The sequence below is a fragment of the Hyperoodon ampullatus genome (genome assembly GCF_949752795.1).
Source record: "Hyperoodon ampullatus genome assembly, chromosome: 16".
NCBI classification, from domain to species: Eukaryota; Metazoa; Chordata; class Mammalia; order Artiodactyla; family Ziphiidae; genus Hyperoodon; species Hyperoodon ampullatus.
In genome coordinates this window covers 72834747-72848398 of record NC_136929.1, presented here as the reverse complement: position 1 = coordinate 72848398, position 13652 = coordinate 72834747, and the positions used below count along the sequence as shown (strand labels likewise).

The window sequence follows — 13652 nt, the reverse complement described above, 5'->3', positions numbered from 1 at the left end:
TATTGGTACAGGATACCCGTTTTGTAAACTTTTGCTTTTATATTCAGTTAGCTGGAACATTAATATTCTCTCTCTTTTCAAAATGTTTTATAGGAGGTTCAAAATGGAAGACTGTTTAGGCTTCTAGCAAAATTGGGAACAATCAATGAGAGGCCGGAGTAAGGATTTACAGTATTTTACAATGTGTTTTCAATCAAGGGCACTATTTTACATAACAAGAATGAGTATACCTTGTTCTTACCGGTTTTATTTGGAAAAAGAAAAATTCTCATGTAAAGTGACCTTAAGCCTATTGTTAGCCATTAGGGTGTGTTTTTTTAACCACAGCATATGTTGTGGTTGTCCTTAGGGATTTCACACACACACACGCGAACAGAAAATACACTTGTGTTAGAAATCTCTGTTGTGGTTTGCGTACGAGGGTGCATTTTCTTCCTGTCGGTACTGCCTCTTCCCTGTCTCCTTTCTGAAGCCCGTTCAGTTCAGGTTACCTTGGTCAGATTAGATACTTCAGATGTTTCTAGCCGTTCTTCTGCTAAAGTGCATTATTTATAGCTGTCATATCAGTGACATTGGAAAGGCATCACCATCTTACATTATTTGTTGTTTAGTTCTGCCTTGTTTGTAAGTTAACCATATGTTCAAGAAAGAAGCAAGTTTGGTGTTTGTGCGTTATACCTGTCCAAGACAGGTAGAACAGTAGTGCAGCTGTTGTGACTGTAGTATAAGTTGCATTTCAGGATTGTTACCTCTGTTAATAGAGATAGGTGACAGATAAATATCATTGCTTGGGAGAATGTTTTGACTACAAAGTTTAAGTTCACTTAGCTTTCTTCAAAGTTAAAAGATTCAATTAGCATTTTCCCTGATGATTTTTCCAGGAAGAGAACATGACTATATGTTGAACCATTTAAAAAAGACTTTTAGCTGCTTCTTTCTGGCATTTATCTCTTTTATTTAAAAAAGTATATGCTTAGAGTGCTGTTCCTTGATTTTTCCTTCAGTGTTTAAATTTTTCTTCAATTTGTAACTCAGCTAATGACTTTGTCCTGTGGAAGATGAGGCTTTCTCTCTCATACCCCCTTCCCTTAACTAAGTACACACACATTGTACCGCTTAACCCATGAATTTTGAGATAAATCTTTATTCAGTGTTGGCATTGTTAAAACAAGGTAAATATTGTTCGTAGCTGCCTTGCATAGTAAATCATGACTGTATTTCCTTTCTTTTGTATTTTGTTTTTAGATTTTTGTTTTCCTGATGCTAATTATTGTCTTATATAGAAAACTAAACAAGTGAAAAAATATTTACCACCAGTTCATTCCAGACTCTCTGCCAGAGTTCTAAAATACCTTTCCATATGGTCAAAAATAGGTAACCTTTCAGTTCCCTTTTTTTCCTCCCCTTAGAGAAATTGCACCTGGAGCCTCTGCCCTTTGTTTCTCTCTGGGCTCCTTGGCTTCAAGCCTGCTCACACTCTCACTTTAGAACCTGAGCTTCCCTGTGCTGTTCTCTTTGTCTCTCCCTTTGTGTTGCTTGCCCCGTTTCTTGCTTTTTTCCTTGGTTTATTCTTTTGATTTAATGAAGCACAGCCTTCAGTAGCTTCCTGAGAAAGGTGAGTTTTTTGAGTCTTTGAAAGTCTGAAAATATCTTTATTCTACTTTAATACTTTATTGATAGTACGATTGGGCATATAATTCCAGATTGTCCTCGGAAAATTCTTTTTATTAATTAAATCTTTTGAATAGATTTTATGTGAACCAGTTTCTTAAAAAGTAGAAAAGGGTTTGCAGTGAAAAATAAAAAATCTTTCATACCTGACACCCCCAGTCTCCCCAGTTCCTCCCACCAGTCTTCTATTAGTCTCTTGCACGTATTTCCCGAGTTACAACTGTATATTCTTATCACCCCTCTCCCCCCACTTCTAAATATCTACAAATTGTAAACCATGTTCAGTGTTCTGTTTGTTGCTTTTTTCTCATAACAATATATTTTGGAAATCTTTCTCTTTAGATGTGTTTAGCGTATGCTCAACACTATTCTCAATAGTTACCAGATATGACCTAACTTAATCCTCCTAACGGCCCTGTGGTGCTGGGTACTGTTAGTATTCCCTTTTAACAGAGAAATTGAGGCATAGAGAGGTTAAAAACCTTGTTCAAGGTCACATATGAGTCAGGATTCGAATCCAGACAGAATGGTGGTCCCAGAGTCCATGCTCTTAACCACTGTGCTGTGCTTCCTCATAATTTATGGCCATGTAATAGTCCATCCTGTAGATACACTGTAGTTTATTTCTCCAGTTCCTTATTGATGGGCATTTGAGTTGTTTTCAGCCTTTTGCTAGTATAAGCAATTCTGCAGGGACTGACTTACACATACTTAATTTAGTGTGTGCACAAATACGAGTTCGACTGTGATCGTTAGGTCAGCACCGGTTGTAATTTGTGACTGTAATGATGGCCCTTAGACGGGTTTACCAGGCACAGTGCATGAGAGTCTTTCACCAACAACACTTCTTTCAAAATTTCGATTTTTGGGGCTTCCCTGGTGGCGCAGTGGTTGAGAGTCCGCCTGCCGATGCAGGGGACACGGGTTTGTGCCCCGGTCCGGGAAGATCCCACACGCCGCGGAGCGGCTGGGCCTGTGAGCCATGGCCACTGAGCCTGCGCGTCCGGAGCCTGTGCTGCGCAACAGGAGAGGCCACAACAGTAAGAGGCCCGCGTACCGCAAAAAAAAAAAAAAAAAAAAAAAATTTCTATTTTTGACAAACTGATAGATGAGAAGTTGAATCTCAGTGCAGGTGTTTTTGGTATTTACTCATAATGAGCATGTTGCCTATCTTTTTGATTCATTTATATTTCCTTTTCTGTCTCTCCAGATCCTTTGCCCATTTTTATTTTCAGTTGGATTGTCTATCTTCTTGATGTACAGGGGCCAGAGAGATTTACCCCTTGTGATCATTTTCTTTGAAGTTTGTCATTTTTCTTTTGACTCTGCTTAATTTTTTCACATGTAGACATTTTTATGGTAGTCTAATTGATCAAACTTCTTTTGTACTTTTGGATTTTGAGTCATAAGTTAGAAGGTATTTCTACCTTCAAAGTTAGAAGGTATTTCTATTCTAAGATTGTGAAGGGATAATCTTGTAGTTCCTTCTAGAATACTTAAGGTTTCAATTTTTTCCTGTTAAAGTTTTTTATATATTCAGAATTTATATAGGATGTAAGGTACGAATCCAACTCACCCCACCCCACCCCCCACCCCCAGACGACTACCCAGTGGTCCAGAAACTGTTTATGGACTAGTCTAGCTTTTTCCACTGGTTTATTAAGGCAGCACCTCTTTCACACTATCATGATGATTGACATTTTAAAATCTAGTAGTGTTAGCTCTTTCTTATCTCCATTTTATTGTTTTTTGTTGTTTTCCTAAAACTTAAATTTTCTGTATAAATTCTAGAATCAGCTTGTTTAGTTAAAAAAAATTTTTTTAACCTGATGGTATTTTTATTAAGTTTATTAGTAAACTTAAGGAGCATTTGTGTTTTTAGATGTGGAGTTATCTTTTTTTTTTTTGCGGTACGCGGGCCTCTCACTGTTGTGGCCTCTCCCGTTGCGGAGCACAGGCTCCGGACACACAGGCTCAGCGGCCATGGCTCACAGGCCCAGCCGCTCCACGGCATGTGGGATCGTCTCGGACCGGGGCACGAACCCACGTCCCCTGCATCGGCAGGCGGACTCTCAACCACTGCGCCACCAGAGAAGCCCGATGTGGAATTATCTTAACCAAGATAATGACATGTGGTTGTATTGCTGATGTCTGCTTTAGTGTTCTTCAGTGTTTACATTGTTCTTCATATAATTATAGCACACTAAGTTTGTTCTTAGGTATTTTTTCTTGTTGCTATTATAAATGGGAATTTCCCCCCATTCTGTCTTCTTAGACTCCTTGTTATTGTTGTATGTGAAAATGATTGATTTCTATAAATTTTGAACCTTGGTACATTAGTGTTTGGATAGTTTTTCAGTAAATTCTTTTGGGTTTCCCAGGCATATAGTTTTGTCTTCACATAATGATAGTATATTTCCTCCCTTCTAATTTCTATACTTTTGATTTCTCTTGAGTGATTGTGTTAGCTAGTACCTGTAGTACATAGTTAAGTAATAGTAATGATAGTTTTCTTTCAGAATTTGAAGCGTCGCTCCATTGTCTTTTAACTTCCAGACAGACTCAAAGCCATTTTCTTTCCAAATCCTTCTCCACTCCCCATGCTTTTAGGATTTTTTTTTTTTTTTAATCACTGATGTGCAGAAATTCACAACGATGTGCTGTGGTGTGTGTGGGTTTTTGATTCAGTCTGGTGAATCAACAGGTGGGCATTTTAATCTTGGGAATTTATGTCTTTTAGTTCTTGGAAGTTGTCTTATTGTTTCTTTGAAAACTTTTCTTCTCTCTTTCTGGAACTCCCATTGCTTAGCTGTTAGGCCTTTGCAATTGATTTTCTAATATTCTCTTCTATTTTCTGTATTGTATCTTTTTGTTTTGCTTTCTAGGCAGTAATCTCAATTTTGTCTAAAATTAAAGGGTTTTTTCCTAATCCTCTGAATTTTTTAATTTCTGCTATCATATTTTAAATTTTCAACAACTTTCTGCTTTCTAAATGTTTCTGTCTTATAGCATTTAATTCCTTTTCTCTGAGGCTGTCAATTACAGATTTTTAGTGAGTGGGTTTTTTTTTTTAATTTATTTAACTTTTATTCTGTTCCCTGCAATATCTCATAGGAAACAACAGTTTGCTTTGTTTTGTCTTATTCTGCAAAGGATTTCTGATCCTTGGCTGTTCATTCATATTAAAAATGACATCCTTAAAAGCTAGTGGGAAGCTCCTTGTGGAGGCAGGGATTATATAATAGAATGTGTGATAAAGCAGCATGATGTTGTTACGTATGGTTTTTGTTTGTTGTTGGTAGACTTCCAAATGTCAGTATTTCCCTTGGGTAGGTCAGCTTCTCCAGAAAAGAATCTTCCACCTTCCGTTTGTTGTATGAACCCAGATACATGACTGTGGTGGGCTTCCCCCTCCTTGTTCTCAGAATGCAGATCTAATTTTTAAATGTGATCTAAGGCTGCATGGTCTGACCTCTCCCTTTTTATCCTTGCTTCAAATGTGTTTCTTTCCTTTTAATGTCCTCCTCCCCTCTAGTGCTGCCTCTGCCTGGCTTTCCTCTTACCCCTCCTTGTGCTTACTCTGCACCCCTCTGGTTCTGCTCTCCCTCTTCCCTTCTCTTCTCTCCCCCAACCCCGTGCAGCTACACTGACCTTTCCTAAGGTTCTGAAGTGCCCCTTGCTCTGTCCTTTGCAAATCCTGATACCTCCGACTAAGGGGCACTCTTCCTTTGGGAAGAGCATCCACTCCTTCCCTAGGAAGCCTTCCTTGCTTTCCCAGGTGAATTCAGGTTTCTGTTCTCTACCATATCCCTTCTTCTTAACAGCATTCTCTAAATAAGCAATTACTATTTGAATGTCTGTTTTCCCCACTAGCCTGTAAGTTCCATGGGTCACTGAAAACTTAACAGTGATCATCTGGTCAGTTTTCCAGTTCTTAGCAGCTCACTTTTCACATCATCCCATGATGGTAGGAAACCAGAGTCTACCCCCCTTTTGCTTCGTAAACATTTCCCTGTTTTATGCTCCCAGCAAAGCAGAACACCTATCTGACCATCTCTCTCTACCCTATGACCTCAGGGTGGAGGAGGAAAAGGATAATCTCTTTCAACCTATTTCTAAAGATATCTGAAGACATTCGCTTTCTTCCCCATTTTATCTAATGGTAGCGCCCTAAATAAGGAAGTGATTATAAAATAGGAATGTGTAAGGGGGGTGATTGCCTTGAGAAGTGGCAAGTGGTATTCATATACTTTCATGTTCAGTGAGATTAGTTTTAAAAAATCTATGGGCAATCTGGACATAAAATTTGATTTAAAAAAACTACACACAAACTCTACTTTCTGATTTATTGTAGGAAACAAAAAAATTAAACTAGTTTTGAGTCTGAAGTATAAACATATAGCCCTGTGGTATACAGCATGAGTTATTGAGGTAAAATATTACCTTCCCCCAGGTTTCAGAAGGATCCTACCTGGTCGGAGACCGGAGACCGTTATCTGTTGAAACTCTTTAGGGATCATCTTTTTCATCAGGTGACAGAAGCGGGCGCTCCTTGGATTGACCTCAGTCATATCATTTCTTGTCTTAACAAGGTAATTTGTATCTGGACTTTTAAGATCACAATGCTGTTACCTACAATTTATAGAGCTGCATCTTCTACAAATACTAAGAGACTTAAGAAATTAAGATGTAGTCTGCTATAGTATATAAGACATTTTATTAATAATTATTAGGTGTACCTACTTAATAACAATTTTTAGAATGGGAGGATTTTTTTAATGCCTACATGAATAATTTCAGAATTCTTCATTGTGGATCTTTCTGCTGTGATAAAATGTCACAAAAGGACTGCCTCCCACACCCCTGCCCCACTCTCTTTTATTTACCAAGTGTAGTTTGTTATAACAAACAAAGCAGTATTTTGTGTTTGAATATTTTTTAAAAGTTGAATTCCTTTCTTCTCAGTCATTGTGAGTCCTGCATGTCCTTAGTTCATGTGCTCTCAGCTGTGGGTGTTAATCAAGTGTTAATAATAGTGAAAACGCAGTACTGGGCATATCACTAGACCCAGCTGTGATAAATGGGGAATTAGAAGTGATTAGATGAAGTAAGTAGGTAGAGATGTATCATAATTTTGAGAGGTGAGCTTTGTGTTTTTGAAAGGGCCAGGAGAGATGCGATTTATGGAGGAAGGGAGGAGTGCATTTTCCTTATGAATCACTGGGAATTACAGAGAGAATGGGTCTCCAGAAGTATATCCCAGCCTTTGTGTATAGGTTTATATCTAAATCAGGGGTTGGCAAACTGGCCTGTGAGCCAAATCCTTTTGCCTGTTTTTGTACAGCCTACAAGCTAAGAATAGTTTTTACATTTTTAAAGGATTGTAAAAGCAAAAACAACTAAGAAGAATATGAGACAGAGGCTTGTGTTGTTATATGGCCCTGAAATTTAAAACACTTACTATCTGGCCCTTTATAGCAAACATTTGCTGACCCCTGGTCTAAACTGTCCCTAAATTACAAGGACTAGAGGAGAAAATACCTACGGTGGCACATGATTTAGAGCTGTTGGCGTACAGTGTGCTAACCCTTCAGGTAAAACATGGTGGTGTTTTATTTTTAAGCACTACTTTGCCGTGTTTGAATCTCCTTAAAACTCTTTAGAGAGTATTGTCAATAACCTACATTAAGACAGAACAAGACTGTATGTTATCATTGAGCTAACCTGGTACAATTTGTATATTCATTTGCCCTTTTCCCTTAAGGGGAAAACATTTTTCATAAGAGCAACGAGTGGAGAATAATTCTACCAGATTTTAGAAAACAGTATCCATAGTATCAAAGCACCAGTAATTAAAAATATGTAGAACTAGAATAAACACTGACAGGTGGATCCTGTGGAAATAAGCCATGGACAGACATCTTAAATGAAGATTATTTAATGAATATTAGGATAACTGAAAATTTTAAGAAAATTCTGTTTCATTTCATAAAATAGGAATAAATAAAATTTATCCCAAATCTGAATATGTGACAATTTTTTAAGTTTGGAAAGTGTGTAATAAATTAAAAGGGATGGATGGCCATGTTGATGATATAAAAATTAAATTTTGGGGGCTTCCCTGGTGGCGCAGTGGTTGAGAGTCTGCCTGCCAATGCAGGGGACACGGGTTCGTGCCCCGGTCTGGGAAGATCCCACATGCCATAGAGCGGCTGGGCCCGTGAGCCATGGCTGCTGAGCCTGCGCGTCCGGAGCCTGTGCTCCGCAACGTGGGAGGCCACAGCAGTGAGAGGCCCGCGTACTGCAAAAAAAAAAAAAAAAAAAAAAAAATTAAAATTTTGAGCTTCCCTGGTGGCACAGCGGTTTGGAGTCCACCTGCCGATGCAGGGGACGTGGGTTCGTGCCCCGGTCTGGGAGGATCCCATATGCCGTGGAGCGGCTGGGCCCGTGAGCCATGGCCGCTGAGCCTGCACGTCCAGAGCCTGTGCTCTGCGACGGGAGAGGCCGCAGTGGTGAGAGGCCCGCGTACCACCAAAAAAAAAAAAAAAAAAAAAAAAGATTTAAATTTTTACATAGATTATTTTGGTGGAAATGATGACAGAAATTAGATGGTAAAATGATTTGAAAGGTTGTGCCTTCAGAATTAGTTTTAAACGTATTTTAATGAATTATTGAAAAAAGGAAATATGTACATTGAAAATTAACAAAAGTAAAGTGAAAATCCTAACGAGAAGTTATTAGATGGACTCAGGATTCATACTTATGTTTTATAAAGACCTCATTAAAATATTATTGCCAAATCCTGATAGATAAGGATTTGATAAAGATTATATACCGGCATTCACACAGATGGAAATAACAAAAGTAAATGTATGAAAATGTTTGGTAACATTAATAAAAAATGTAAATTAAAATAGCAAGGCACTCATTTGATATGGAGTTACTGGTAAATTGGTACAACTCATAAATCCGTGGTGTTCGATGTCCTTTGGGAAGCAATTTGGCTGTATGTATTAAGCTATAAAATTACCCATACTTGTTGATTCTGTATTTATACTTTTAAGTGTTTCTCCTAGGGAAGTAATTCTATAGAAGAAAAAAATTAAGTAGCCAGATATGTTCATTTCACTGTAGTTCATGATACCAAGGAATTGGAAGATATTGAGGGAATAATTGAATTATGGAGTATCAACTGGATGGAATATAATATACACAAATGTTAAACGTGACAGATGAATTGGGAGACTAGGATTGACATATTCACACCACCATGCGTAAAATAGATAGCTAATGAGAGCCTGCTGTATAGCACAGGGAGCTCAGCTTGGCACTCTGAGACGACCTAGAGGGGTGGGATTGGGGGTGGGAGGGAGGTCCAAGAGGGAGGGGATATGGGGATATATGTATACTTAAAGCTGATTCACTTTGTTGTACAGCAGAAACTAACACAACATTGTAAAGCAACTATACTCCAATAAAAATAATAATAATAAAGTTTTAAAATAAAATAGGCAGCAACATAGGGCAATGTTTCTTTAAATTTTTTAAAAAATGACTTTCGCATGTGTTTTATTTATTTTTTGGCCACGCTGCGCTGCATGTGGGATCTTAGTACCCCACCCAGGGGTCAAACCCACGCCCCCTGCAGTGGGAGTGCAGAGTCTTAACCACTGGACCACCAGGGAAGTCCCTAGGACAGTGTTCTGTGTCGAGCGGGGGCTTCTCATTGCGGTGGCTTCTCTTGTTGCGGAGCACGGGCTCTAGGCGCGCGGGCTTCGGTAGTTGTGGCTCGCGGGCTCTAGGCGTGCAGGCTCAATAGTTGTAGTGCACGGGCTTAGTTGCTCTGCAGCATGTGGGATCTTCCCAGACCAGGGCTTGAACCCGTGTCCCCTGCACTGGCAGGCGGATTCTCATCCACTGTGCCACCAGGAAAGTCCCTAGGACAATGTTTTTTTTTTTGTTTTTTTTTTTTGTGTGTGGTATGCGGGCCTCTCACTGTTGTGGCCTCTCCCGTTGCGGAGCACAGGCTCCGGATGCGCAGGCTCAGCAGCCATGGCTCACGGGCCCAGCCGCTCCGCGGCATATGGGATCCTCCCAGACCGGGGCACGAACCCGTATCCCCTGCATCGGCAGGCGGACTCTCAACCACTGCGCCACCAGGGAGGCCCCAGGACAATGTTTTTTTAAAACGCATCTGAGTTGAAAAGTGTGTGCAAAATATTTATGAATATCTAGAGGGGAATGTGACAACATTTAAAAAAATATTTCGCATATCACTGTTGCAAATGTTGTCCTAAAATAGGCTTGAACTTCATATGTTGTGTTTCTGTCTGTTTCAGTTAGATGCTGGTGTGCCAGAAAAAATAAGCCTCATTTCCAGAGATGAGAAGAGTGTACTTGTGGTGACTTACAGTGACTTAAAGCGATGCTTTGAAAATACTTTTCAAGAACTGATTGCAGCTGCAAATGGTCAGTTGTAGTATTTGCTTAAAAAAAACAGGCGGGATATGGCCGAGGATTTTATTAACCAATAGCAAATTGCACTACAGCTGAACTGTTCTCATCATCTCATTTCACGTTTGGGAAACAAGCAGAAGATGAGCAGAGCTGCTTGCACTTGGGTCAGGTGCACTGTTACTTGAAAGGAAGAATGTTTCACTTATCCTTGAGCTGTGGCTGCCGGTGGGCCACACCTGTGAAGAGTTTATTTTAGATTAAGGAGCACCGTTAGGGGAATGATGTTCCAGCTTTTGTTTTTTCCACTTGTATATGCACTAATTTTAATTTTTTAAAGACTTTTTTCTGATCTTTGAAATTTTGCCACATTGTATACTTATTAAGGGAAACTATTTGCAAGGAGGTTTTTGGGAAACAAGGCTGGGCAGCATTTTTGTCACTGAGGGGTGCAGAATTTGCTCTTTTGGGGATGGGTTGCCCTGAATAACATAAGGGACCAGGTAAATGATTTCATGGAAGTACAATATAGTGCATAATTCTTGTAAGAGTATTGTATGCAAGCTCTGTATGCCACCCACTGTTAGTTCAGCTTGAGATTTTTTTGTGTGTGTTTTGTTTTATTTTTAAGAACACACAAAAATTTCAGTGACTTGTTGGGTGTGAATTCCCGTTAGCTGATTTAAATCCTTTCTGAATGAGGGTTAGATGAACAGGAACTGAAGGAGCACACAGAGCTCTTTGCTCCAAATTCAACCAGAGCCTTTTTTTTAAAAGGCGTTTGTTTCCCTGCTAATCAGATACATTTACATTTATGCCATTTTTTAACAGAAAAAAAAATAAGAAATTGTGTTAAAGGCCTGAAGTTCAGGAGTATATTGCTTTAGGTTTTTTCCAGTTTGCTTTTTTGTATAAAGTTCTGTTCTTTGAACCACAGCTTTATTATGGTACTTTACACTGGATACAGATACAGAGACACTGTTCAGAAGACGAACTAAACACAGCGGTGGTCTGGCGTCAGGAGCTTTCTGAAGTGTTACAGCCTGAATCTGGAGGGAAAACAATCTGCTGTGCCTTTGCAGTCACTGCTTAGCCCAAAGTAATAGTGCTTTTGATAATAACTATGTGGGATATTCCTGAATAAGTCAGTCTCAAAAGTCTGGAATTTTCCTCCTCTTAACTTTCTTAACATTTGGACGTGCAGTTGTCGCCAAACTTGGGTATTCATGGAATTTCTAGTTAATGAAATACCTATACTTTGATACTGAAGACTGCCAAATACATAGGAATTTTCTTTCATAAAAAACAGTAATGAAGACTCTATCTCCTTTCCCAGCACTGAATGTTTTGCTAGCACTGGGTGCTCATCATGCAACTATGAAGAAAATGTGGAAACTCAAAAGGTCAGGAAAGACTTCCAAGCACTTGCAACTGATGTTACAGTCTTCAATTTTAATAACTATACATATTTGTAGTTTTCAGAGAAGTTTTTAATATTTCTCTGTCCACTTTTTATAAGCTTTAAAATGATTTTCTCTGCCTTGAGATTTGCATCAAGAAAAAGCACCTCTTCACCCAAAATCTTTGAAGACTAGAGACACGCTTTACATGTTTTAACAAGTGTGTTTGAGTCCACGTTTGGTAGCATCAGTTGTTGAGTTAAAAAGAAAATCAGTTATTGCATTTGATCAGGATGGATTTTAAAAGAACATAGTGCTCAATATTCAAAGGATAATTAACATTTGCCACCATAATGTTCTTTTTTTATGTAAAAGGAACAGGAACTTGGAGACATTAACATGCAAAAGTCTTTTATCATTATTAGCTCATGTATTTGACAAAGAGCAGCTGTCTTTTTATATGTTTTTTGACAAATCATATTGTAATTCTTTTGTACAAAAAAGAACTACTTGTATTCTAGAAGAAATATGAAATGCTTAATTTATAAGCGGGCTGGAGATTTTTTCCAATATTGTTTTCTTTGAAAATGAAAGGGGATCATCTATTTTAGTTTCGGGGTCTGGGAACTTTTTGAAAATTTAATTTGTGGACCAATGTTTTGCAAAAGCTAAGGAAAGGGCAGGGGTAAAATAGGGCTTGATTTTCTCACTCTGTGTGGACCAGCAAACTTCCCTCTGCGAGGCCGGCTCAGATCACAAACCCAAGAGTGTTTGCATCGTAAATGCTAGCTTGCTTCAGCCCCTAGTAACCTCAGGACTTGGTTTGAATAAAAAGGTAGACAGCTGATATGTTTTCATGAGTAAATATTGTCAGCCAGAAAACAGTTGGTGTCAGGTAATACGTATTTTTTTTAAGCTTTGTTTTGTATTTATTTTTCATTTAGTTTTTATTGGGAATGGTTTTCAATAGAACTCTTAGTTCTGCTTAGGTGTGTTTTGGGGGAGCCCTCTTTTCCATAGTGTAATTCCATCTAACAGGTTGTCTAACAGTTAGTCTTTTTAATCCATAGGAAGATTTTAATATCTGAAAGTACTCAAATGAAGGATATAAACTTCCACACCTTCCTGTTATGACAGATACAAGCACAGAAAGGACAACCCTTGAAATCATGTAACGTTGGTCATTTCAATTCTTTGTTACCTATTTTAAAATCTGTTAATGTATTTACTTCATTGTAAATATTTTTGAGGGTACCTTTGTATTTTGCTTTCGACCTTGGTTCTGTGATATGGATGTCAACAACTTCCCTGAAAAGCACCAGTATGTTAAGTTCTAATGTCATGATCCCAGTGTGGGTTTTTCATCTTTAATCCTGTTTTCAGTCTCTATGTGTACAGCAGTATTTTTAATAAAGAATTACAGAGAGAAGATGGTCCTTTTTTTTTTTTTGCTACCAGTTCACTTAACAAGATGATGTTTGTTTTATGATTGGGACTTAAAAGGCCAAACGTTTCATATGTGTTTTGGAGGAATTTTTGGTCTTTGGATAAAATGGTGGCAGATTTATTTGTTAATTTACCACATATCTGTTAAATGCCTAACTTGGATCTGTTCTAGGCACTAAAAATGCAGATAAGTATTTTAAGTACTTGTTCTTTACAAAATGTGCAGTTACACCGAAACGTTTCTAAATAGTACATGGCATACAGTGTAGTTTAGGAGAGAGGACGTACGTATATGAAAGGAATGACATCTAGCTAGTCTTTGATTCAGACTCGGTTAATTTACTATATAGGTGAAGGTTCCTCTCCACCCCCCCCAGAAACATCATTCCGAATAGAAGGGTAGAGAAGGAAAATATGGCAAAATGGTAATATTTGTTGAAACTAGGTATTCATTCATTAAATATAGGCCTACCTCAGATATTGTGGGTTCAGTTCCAGACCACTGCAATAAAGTGAACATTGCAATAAAGTGAGTCACATGAAGTTTTGGTTTTCCGGTGAGTACAAAAGTTATGTTTACACTATACTGCAGTCTGTTAGGTGTGCAATAGCATTATGTCTAAAAAAAATGTATATACCTTAATTTAAAAATCTTGCCATTATATGAGCCTTCAGCAAGTT

The 13652-nt window shown here is 38.4% G+C and overlaps 1 protein-coding gene across 2 annotated transcripts in view; it reads left to right on the top strand.

The window, feature by feature from the left end:
- Positions 1-11157, top strand: part of PAN3 (poly(A) specific ribonuclease subunit PAN3) — a gene marked incomplete at both ends in the record, with an annotated part of 117308 nt that extends 106151 nt beyond the window's left edge. Inside the window, 4 exons of one of the 2 annotated variants that reach the window (XM_079721563.1) lie at positions 94-158; positions 6125-6263; positions 10011-10140; positions 11063-11157. In XM_079721563.1, coding sequence (XP_079577689.1) covers positions 94-158; positions 6125-6263; positions 10011-10140; positions 11063-11157 — 429 coding nt within the window. Of the gene's footprint in view, positions 1-93; positions 159-6124; positions 6264-10010; positions 10152-11062 lie in introns of those variants that run through there. The other variant, XM_079721564.1, reaches the window with a different exon arrangement.
- Between the last annotated feature and the right edge of the window lie 2495 nt (positions 11158-13652).